The sequence below is a fragment of the Gouania willdenowi genome, chromosome 4 (genome assembly GCF_900634775.1).
Source record: "Gouania willdenowi chromosome 4, fGouWil2.1, whole genome shotgun sequence".
NCBI classification, from domain to species: Eukaryota; Metazoa; Chordata; class Actinopteri; order Blenniiformes; family Gobiesocidae; genus Gouania; species Gouania willdenowi.
In genome coordinates this window covers 22,090,749-22,100,996 of record NC_041047.1, presented here as the reverse complement: position 1 = coordinate 22,100,996, position 10,248 = coordinate 22,090,749, and the positions used below count along the sequence as shown (strand labels likewise).

Below are 10,248 nucleotides of genomic sequence, written 5' to 3'. Positions count from 1 at the left end.
CACAAAATCAACAGGTAATAAATACAGTAACAGGTAAAGAGGAAGCAAAGATCAGCCCTAAACAGCACCTGTGTGTCACGTAACCTCACATAGAGGCAACAGACACTGTGTAGGCCACACACACACACACACACACGGAATTCAGCTTGTATGACACAATGCAACCTATGGCAGAGGATTCTGCAGTAAAATACTCATTTTTAAATGTTTTACAGTTACACAATTATGATTTAGTCTAAAACGGTAAATGATGTTTCCATGTGTGTGCCTGCCACTATCTGCTGACACATCATATAATGATGTAACTAGGCACTAAGGTCTAATGTGTGAAAGGATGACTAGGCAGGAAGATTTGAATGATTTTGTGCAATAAAAAATATTGTTGATTTTGTATCCGTATCATGTCATTCTAACCAGGGTTGGGATCAATTACAATTGTAATTGTGTAATTGGTAAGTAATTACAATAATGACGTCAAAATATGTTACAGTTGTAATCGTAATTGAATTGTTACTGAGTTTGGATAATTTACTTTGAAATTGTAATTGGCATTAAAATTCTATTAAAAAAAATTAAATGCAAAACTGGGGAACCATGTTACAGTTCTATGGCTTACACATATCTAATTATTAACAATTGTTAAAATATGTTTCAGATCACGTTTACCTGTCGGATCATTTTACCATTTAAAAAGAATTTGAAATGACACAAAAATGATCAGTCGCCCACACCAAAAAAATATTAATACCAATATTTTTATGGATAAAGAAGCCTAACAAGGTAACCAAGAGATGAAAAACAAATTGGATAATAGATAATTTTTTTAGTGTATTTTACAGCTGATTTAAGACGTGGGTCAAAAATGAACTGTTTTCATTAGAGATGCTAACAGAAAGCTAACACGAGGAAGGTTAAGTTATTATTATTAAAAGCTCAGTAATTGTGATTAATTGTAATTTAACATGAGTAATATAGAGAACATAATTGTAATTTACTTTCAGGGGAAAAATAATAATAGTAAATTAATTGTAAATGAAAAAAAAAAAAAAAAAAAAAAATGCAGGTCAGCGTAATTGTAATTGAAGATGGATAATTAAAGACATAAAATGTAATTGAACCCAACCCTGATTCTAATCTAATTACTGGTGCAGATCCAGGCACAGGTTTAACTACTAAAGTATGACTCGTAATATTGTGTCAAAATTCAGGTTGAAACATGAGAGCGTTCAAGGCATCTGCATGTTTCTTTCCAAGCATGTTGACATGAAACAGCTGTCATTGCAGTCCTGTTCAGCTGGGCGGGGAGGGGAGAGGAGGGGAGGGGGCGTGGCCTACGGTCCAACACATGCAGAGCAGACTCTCAGTGCATGCTGTTGAGCTGGCTGTAGACGTGCTCTAAGATCTGAGAGTAGGCCTGGTCTTTGGGCGCGTGGCAGCTCAGCGATCCCTGAGGAGGAACACGCGTTAGATCAGAGTCACGTGAAATACCTCGGATTCCTTTTCTACCTTTATCTTGTCCATAATGGTGGTTTCAGGACACCAGTACTGGTTGAACTGGACCAGATCTGGAGCAGATTTATAGTAGTCAACCAGCAGCATCTGTAAACACAATCACACAGTAATCAACGCCTTAGAACACAGCTTGGAACTTTAAAACGAGATGATGGTGTGAGAACATGAGAACACACCATCTCGTTGAGAACGTCACTGGTGAGGAAGTTATCCTGAACGTATGTGACCTCCACAGCCACTGGGATCCCGTAGTCGTTTGGCCGTTGCTATGAAGAGACACCACACAGTATGTAGCTCAGCTAACATGTTAAACTAGAAGCAGGTAAATGACATGTGTAACTACCTCAGGTGGTGGTACGACCCAGAATGGAGTTATAGTGGAAGCAACGCCTTGGTTTCCATGATAATACGGACCTGTAGATAAGAAACACTAGTCAAAGCAGAAAACTCTTCACAGCAGGGCCGGCCTTCCCGACAGGCAACACAGGCGGCCGCCCCGGTATTTTCTTTTTGCTTATCTTTTTTGCCCATATTTATATTTATTTTATTCTAATTCTTGTTCTATTCTATATAATTCTATTGTGTTGTTTGCACATTGTGTTCTTTGGTTTTAAGACTTGTGTTACTGACTAGTAAAACCAAACAGGAAAGTAGACATTTTCTTGAACTGAAACTTTTATATTTCATTTGACATTTTGATTGCACTGTTTTGCATTGCTTTTGGATTTTGCACCAGTTTTGTTACTGTTCCCTCGAGACATTTGCACTATACCTGTAGGTATTATACTGTATTATAGTGCATTAATCTAAATTTTAAAATTGGTTGTATTTTTTTTTCAATGGCATATTTTCGTCTTGAAATTTAAAATAAATAATAATGTGTACACACTGTGTATAGACAAGAAAAGCTATCTATTTTTATATATTCATGGGGGGGGGGGGGGTCAAAGTCCACTCTTGGCTAGGGCACCGAATGACCTAAAGCCGGCCCTGCTTTACAGAAACCAGTATGAAAGACCAGAAACAAAAGTGAGTAACCCACAAAAAAGAGAAATACGTACATCTTTAAGTGGGTTAAAAAAAAAATAATAATAATTAAAAAAAATAAGATTTATTTTATCTGCATAACATTTTTTATTTTCTTTAAATAAAATAAATACATATTTTTCTATGTCTTACTGCCAAGAAAACAACTAAAGACACTAATATATAATACACATTAATAGCTGGGTAAGCCATAGTGCAAACACCACTTTTGTCATGTAGATTTTTGGCGAGTTAAAAACAAACGTTTATGTTTATCTATTAATTCTATCATGTCTCTACTTTAAAGAGGATTATTATCTAAAAATAATAATAATACTTGGGTACTATCGGTAATTATCCAAGGGTTCTCGGTAGTGAATTTACTAATTTATAAGGAAATCGAACATATTTTGGTATTGTTTTGTGACATAAACCACTTCAAATTCATTATTTAGTTGAATTTTTTTATTATTGTCTGTCGCTAAATGATTGCACTATTAAGTGTTGGGTGTTAACTTCTGCTGACATATGCAGATGTGGGAAAAAAGAGAGGGCAAACATATAATCTCCTATTGGTTCAAAATAAAAGCACAGTGTCCTGATGATGTTTTTGAATGTATAATACATCATTTAATTCTGGCGTCATTTTTATTTTTTTGTCACTACAAACTACTAATCACCCCAGTAATAAAATACAGTATATTAGTCATTTTTAAGTGTTGGTAAACACATTTTTTTCTTCCCCTGCTGTTTTCCTAAAGTGAAATCTTTCAGATTGGAAACCAGTGAGTGTAATGATGAGATAAAGCCTGTGTCCCATCTTCCCAGTGCTGCTCACTGGGACGTACCACAGATGACACCCAGGCAGGGCTGGAAGCCGTTGTTGGAGCCCTGCAGCCTCAGCTGATGGTCCATCTGAGAGTCAATGTCCTGCAGCGACGGCAGGGCCGGACCCCGAGGGTGGCTGTGGTACCATCCGACCAATGACAGGCCGCGCATGAACAGGTTCTGACAAATCTGAAACAACAAAAAAAAAACAAAAAAAAAACAAAGAAATGAATAAAAATCAAGAGACTATCAGGCATAAAAGCATGTTTAAAGATAAGGGTGAATGATTACATAAGTAAGGCCAGTGTTCATAAAACTACAAATTATTGGTCCCATTTAAGGCTTTGTTTCTGATGCTCTAATAAATACATTTGATAATACAAATTGTATTCTTTACTCATAAATGTAAATTATGTCATATTTGAATGAGGATCTTTTATTGTAAATTGATCAAACTTAACTTCTATCCACCTCCTTCATAAGGGTGCAACTGTTATACATGTTTATCCAGGTAATAATAATAATAATAATAATAATAATAATAATAATAATAATAATAATAGCTTATATGCACAACTAACTGTGAGACGGCAGAAGCATTTAGCAAGTCAGGTTAGCTTTATTATAAAATAGTAAGTAAATATTCTGCTTTTCAAAATCTGAATTTGAAGTTAAAAATTGATCATATTTTGGCTTTTTATTGTGAAATATACAAAAAATAAAAATTGACAAATATTTTCAAGTCTGTGTATTTCTTTATTTTTTCTTTTATCTACAGGGGCCCATAATGAGGGAGCAGTAGGGCTGGGCGATATATCGATTTTCTATTTTGGCAATATAGAAAACTACAATATCGCTTAGATCGATATATATAATTTTTATAGCTTATTTTGGTATAAAATACTTGAAAAGCACAGTTAAATGGATTTCTGCGTGCGTCCTAATAACCCAGATCTGTCCCTAAACAAGCCACACTACAGAATTCACTCACACGTGCTGTCCCTTATAGGAGAAAAAGCCAAAAGAATCCCCGTTTTTGTGCAGCTGTTTGTTAAAGGGTCCATGTTACGCTAAATCAACTTTTCTGTACTTTAAACATGATAAAAGTACTATTAGGGCTTCATACACATGCCCAAAGTGTTTTTTTCATTGATTCCCTCAATCGTTACTTAGAGGGTGATTTGCTCCTTTCTTACTGCAGGGTGACCCCAAACACCTCACTCCAATTTGATGATGCGTTCCCACTTTGATGACGAATTTCATGCGGCACTGAGCTGAAGAAGCCACGCCTCCAGGAAGCTCTCTGCCATGATTGACATGTAAACACACACGCCCACAAAGGTGAGCATTTCAGCGTCCTTCGTACAGTGCTATGTATGTATTTTCTACAGTCTATGTATGAACCGGTGAACGCCCCGCCCCCACGCTCTGTCTCATGTTTATAAAGCAGCATGAGCTCGGCTACGGAGTGGGTGGGAGGAGGGCGGACCGTCCTCTGGCCCTACGTCACCATGCGGGGAGGAGGAAGTCAGTGTCCCGTCTATAGACACGCCCACTCATGAATATGCGTAAGTAGGCTGCAAATCAGCCTGTGTGTGTAGAGTTGCTCAGAAAGTGACTTTTCAGAGGCTAAAATTCTGGAAAACAGGCGAGTTTGGGAAAATAAACCTCAAATACTATGTTTTTTGGGTTCTTAGAACAAATGGCGATGGGTGATATATAGCATGATATGGGACCTTTAATAAATGTGCATGTGTGACATTTTTCATTAGCAAATTTAACCATGAATTGTCTTTCTGGTTTGGCTTCATTTGAAATTAAATAACTCATATTTATATTGTATATTGCTATTTGTTTTGGTCCATATCACCCAGCCCTAGGGAGTAGCAGCACCAGGAATGTAAACTGTAAGTCTACTGTGAGTGCTGCATCAATATGAACGTGTCACCTCCTCTTCCACAGCAGAAGCTGCTTCTCTGTCTGCCAGCCTGGTCCGACAAGGGAAAGCCCTCAACACTGTCAGCACTGAAACACACACAGACGCCACACACACCTTTAACTTTCAGCTTCTAGTATTTCAGCTCTAGGCTCAAGTCCCACCCACATTGAGTATTGGTATCCCATCGTCCTCCGAGGTATCCCACCACCTCGCTGGTGGTCAGGTGACAGTGAAAGTCCTGTAAGACACAAACCTGGTTATAATTCCCTAAGCTAACCCTTTCTTCTTCTAAACCAGTTAATGCTCACCATCAGCAGAAGGACATTACTGGACACGGCTACGTTGAAAGGCTGGAATCTGTTGATGGCTGAGAAAGCTGACAGCTCCACTAAGGTGTGAGGATCTCTGTGGATACAAGAGGAAATGAGTCCCACACACTGGGATTCACACAGTGGGGAGCACTGGGTTAAAGGTACCTGGTAGTATCTCTGACGCCCAATGTACAGTATCTGACAGGAACCCTCTCCCTGTCAGCCCGACGCGAAACCATCACGTCTGTAACACAAGAGAGTGGGTTTTAGAAGCTGATGCTGATCAGATAAATCCATAGATTTATCTGATCAGCAGATAAATGGATCAGTTTACTGATAAATGGGTCAGTAAAGCCATAGATTTACTTGATTTATTAATCAAATAAATCAGAAATTATTTGCTCAAAAAAACGCATTGCATTGTGGGATGTGGAGTTCTAGAGATGGGTGCATACCTCTTTAACCTCTTTAACCTCCACTAACATTTCACACTTTTTTTTGTCTGTCTTGAGTAATTTTTTTTTACTCTGTTATGCTTTATAAAACTGATGCATTATTATTAATATTATTATTATTATTTTTTTATTATTATTATTATTATTATAGAAGGTTTGTCTGGCAAAAAAACACAGGAAATCAAGAAAAAAGTAACCGTGACTCAGTGGTATAGTGGTTTGTCCAATGATCAAAGGGTTGGCAGTCTGGATCTCGCTCTATCCCAGTCATTCTCGTTGTTGTGTCCTTGGGCAAGGCACTTTCCCCACATTACCTCGTATGAATGGGTATGAATTGTGCGTGAATGTTGGTGGTGGTCAGAGGGGCCGTAGGCTCTAAATGGCAGCCATGCTTTTGTCAGTATGTCCCAGGGCAGCTGTGGCTACAATGTAGCTTACCACCACCGGTATGACTGACGTGAATGAATATTAATTTGATTTCTGTAACACGCTTTGAGTCTCATCAAAAAAAGCGCTAAATAAATCCAAGCCATTATTATTATTATTATTATTATTATTATTATTATTATTATTATTATTATTATTATCAAAAACATGTCTATGCCTTTGTCTACGGGACTCCACATCCCACAATTCAATGCGTGAAACCTTTTCAAAAATGCCAATAAGACAGTGTTTACAATGGAGACCAAAATAAATTTTTAAGCAGCGATTTCCTTTCTTTTTGGTGGTAAATGATGTTGGATTCATTAATCGATGAGTCATACTCTAAAATTTTATCTGATTAAAAAAAAACATCGTGGGTAGCCTCTTTAAGTTACCATTTAATCCAGGTTTGGTGTTCTTATTCTTCTCATCTGCCTGGATAGCAGTCTTCCCCTCCTCCTCCTCTTCATCCTCATCCTCCTCACTCACCAGGCTCTGTCATTAGAGGACACAGGTTAAGTCAGAGTCTAACCATTAGCATATAAACACAGCAAAGCTATGAGCTAGAAGGCTTTAAATCAGGGACGGGCAACTTTATCACTGCGAGGGTCACAAGAATGTGATTGTATCTGATCCGAGAGCCACATTATTCATTTTTCGAATAGCTTTAATACAGAGGGTTTTGTGTTTTGGTGTCATTATGTGTGTTTTTGTCATTTTTTGTGTATTTTTCTGTCAGTTTCGTTGTCGATTTGTGCGTTTTAGGGGTCACTTTATGTATTGTTGTTTTCTGTATTTTCCTGTCATTTTTGCAATTTTATTGACAGTTTGTGTGTCTTTGGAGCTATTGTGTAATGTGTTGTTTCTTTTTGTGTTTTTGTAGTCATTTTGTTTTAAGTGGTAGTTGTGTCTGTCTTTGTTGTCATTTTGTGTTATACAAGTCCATTTGTGTATTTTTGTACTTTGTGCATTTCGCTGTCGATTTGTGTGTTTTGGGAGTTATTTTGTGTATTGGTTTGGCTTTATATTCCTTCCAACTTCTTGAAATACAATTTCTGGGATTTGTTTTGGGGGCCGCACAAAATTAGGCCGAGGGCCACATGTGGCCCCCGACCCGCCAGTTGCCCATGTCTGCTTTAAATCAACATTCTCTTCTATTCACAATTCACAAGACACCAAGGATTCAACAGTGATTTTCTACAGCATGATGATATTTCCCATCTTCTCGTACCATATCCGCACTGGGCTGATACTTGTGCAGCCATGTGGTTTTGTACTGGACCAGCTTCTGTCCCCTGTAACGCACAGACGCCCAGCCGCAGCCAGACTTCTTGGCAGGGTTGACCAGACGTTTGCAGTGCGTCGCCCAAGCACTGGGTGAGTTGAAGATCTGGCCTGTCTCCACCCATCTTATTTTCCCATCAGTCAACAAGTCGCCCACAAAGTTCTTACCCTGGAAAGGAGAAGAATAGGAATTTTTAAAAAAAAAGACAAAGAGGGAGAAAAGCTAATAAAGATCACCTAAAGCAGTGGTTCTCAAACTTCTTAACATTTATCTCAGAAAACTATTTAAAAACAACTATAGAGCATAGTGATGGAATTAAGTAGTGATGACACACATTTTAAATAATCATATTTTGTAAATATACAGTATTTAGTGCAGTGATTCCCAACCTTTTTTGGATCGTGACCCCATTTTGATATTGAAAATTTCTGGTGACCGCAAAGACATTTTTTTCTAGAATGAGTTTCTGATCATGTTTGAGCTCAGACATTTTTTTTTTACTGCATATCAGTTTAACTACATTTATATTTCACAAATTAAAAGTATAGAAATACAGTTTTTTTTTCAGATTGTGTGTTTTAATTTTTTTTTAAAAAGAATAATAATTCAAACACAGTTTTCTTTAATTTTTGTGAAATTTCAGGCAACCCCATTTAATTTCCAGGCGACCCCACATGGGGTCCCAACCCTAAGGTTGAAAAATACTGATTTTGTGGTTTTTATCATTTCTGGTCATCTCACACCTGGGGTGGGATCAAGACTGACACTTTATTTGTTACATTTCCACACTCTCTCTTTCTCTCAAGTACCTCCTGTAGTGCCATTTCCCTACCCCTAGGGGTACACGTACCCCCGTTTGAGAAACACTCATCTAAAGCACATGTGTCAAACACAAGGCCCAGGGGCCAAACCCGGCCCGTTAGAGCATCAAACTCGGCCGGCACGAGAAAGTAAAAATGATAGAAATGATAGAAAAAACATTTTGTAAATGACCAACCACTTCAGTACAAAAATTAAATAAAATCCACAATATTTGCAGAGCTCCATTTTCAACTTCTCATATCACATAATTGTTGAAAGAAGTAAATGTTTCCAAAATCTGCCAAACTTTCCTCAAATAATTCCATTGAATTTTACCAAATTTAAGTGAAGTTCCTGCAGGGAATGATATGCTCATTTACTTTATCATTTATACGTGTAAATGCAAACCAGGGCACATTAATTTTGAATTTGATCTTTTTCCCCACAAAAATAAAATCTGTGGCCCACTTAAGGTCAAACTGGTCCATATTTGGCCCCTGAACTAAGATGTGGGTGACACCCCTGATCCTGATCCTGAGGTGTTGGTTTATTACCAAGTAATGGATGGCTAACACGCCGTCCCCCGGCTCCACCAACCCGTCCTTGAGCAGGACCCTCAGGGTGATCCCTCTACGGGTCAGCAGAGACCCTCGACCTGAGCTGGACCTCAGATCTGCCTCTTCTCCTCCACTCAGCTCCTCCTCATCCTCCTCAGCTCCATCCTCCACCACCTGTGGAGAGCTGGGTGTCTCTGAGGAGAAAGACCACAGCAGTGACTCAGCATCAGCTCTGAATGATGTCATGATGACAATTGAAAACCTTTTTGGGAATATCATTAATAATAATAAAGGTTGGATATCAATCTCTCTATAATGTTTTGTGTATTTTCGCCATGAAGCAGGTGACCAGGACATGGAAATAACTCATTTTAACCCAAAATTAATCTTCGGTTGAGAACAGTAGAGCAAACTTTAGATGATGATAAAAAAATACTTGCAAAAAATAAATAAAATTTACTTTGAAAGTAGACTAAGTAGACTAAACAATTACATCATTTCAATTTTATTTATCCCCAATTTCCTTTTATGTATGTCTTTTAAACTTTTGATGACAGTTGTCTGTGAAAATTACATTTACTCTTGTTTGTTAATCAAAATCAGAATTAATTTATTAATCCCAGGGGGACATAGCTTATGTTACAGCCACAGAAAATAATCACAAATAAAAGAATAAAACGTTTAACACAGACGAAAAAAAGAATAAATGTTAAATAACTGTATAATTAAGTAAAAGACTGTTAAAAAATACACACACACACACATTACAGTAGTAGAAAATAAAGTAGGATAGATAATAATAATAATAATAATACAAATTATACAAATATGATACGGATATTTACAAAAATAACACACACACACACACACACACATATATATATATAATAAATGGCCTGGTGATGTGTAGGTGTGACATTATTTATTAATAAAATTCATACACAAATGTAAATGTTGATATATTTTTCCTTCAGTTTTTTAAAAGTGGTAAAACATCTGAATGGAAACGTGTGGGATAAGTTCACATCATTTATAACAGCCATTGTTTTTAATGAGAATGACTTCACAGTAATGGCAGCCATCATCATCATCATCATCATCAGTGCAG

The 10,248-nt window shown here is 37.3% G+C and overlaps 1 protein-coding gene across 1 annotated transcript in view; it reads right to left on the bottom strand.

The window, feature by feature from the left end:
* Positions 1–1,065: 1,065 nt before the first annotated feature.
* The window catches only part of mpnd (MPN domain containing), a 9,581-nt gene continuing 398 nt past the window's right edge, over positions 1,066–10,248 (bottom strand). The window contains exons 2-13 of the mRNA XM_028444039.1: positions 9,138–9,334; positions 7,729–7,950; positions 6,893–6,992; positions 5,782–5,860; positions 5,614–5,710; positions 5,471–5,543; positions 5,315–5,391; positions 3,387–3,555; positions 1,856–1,926; positions 1,689–1,778; positions 1,507–1,599; positions 1,066–1,447 (exon numbers count right to left, since the gene is read on the bottom strand). Coding sequence (XP_028299840.1) covers positions 1,361–1,447; positions 1,507–1,599; positions 1,689–1,778; positions 1,856–1,926; positions 3,387–3,555; positions 5,315–5,391; positions 5,471–5,543; positions 5,614–5,710; positions 5,782–5,860; positions 6,893–6,992; positions 7,729–7,950; positions 9,138–9,334 — 1,355 coding nt within the window. The 3' untranslated portion in view covers positions 1,066–1,360. The remainder of the gene's footprint in view (positions 1,448–1,506; positions 1,600–1,688; positions 1,779–1,855; positions 1,927–3,386; positions 3,556–5,314; positions 5,392–5,470; positions 5,544–5,613; positions 5,711–5,781; positions 5,861–6,892; positions 6,993–7,728; positions 7,951–9,137; positions 9,335–10,248) is intronic.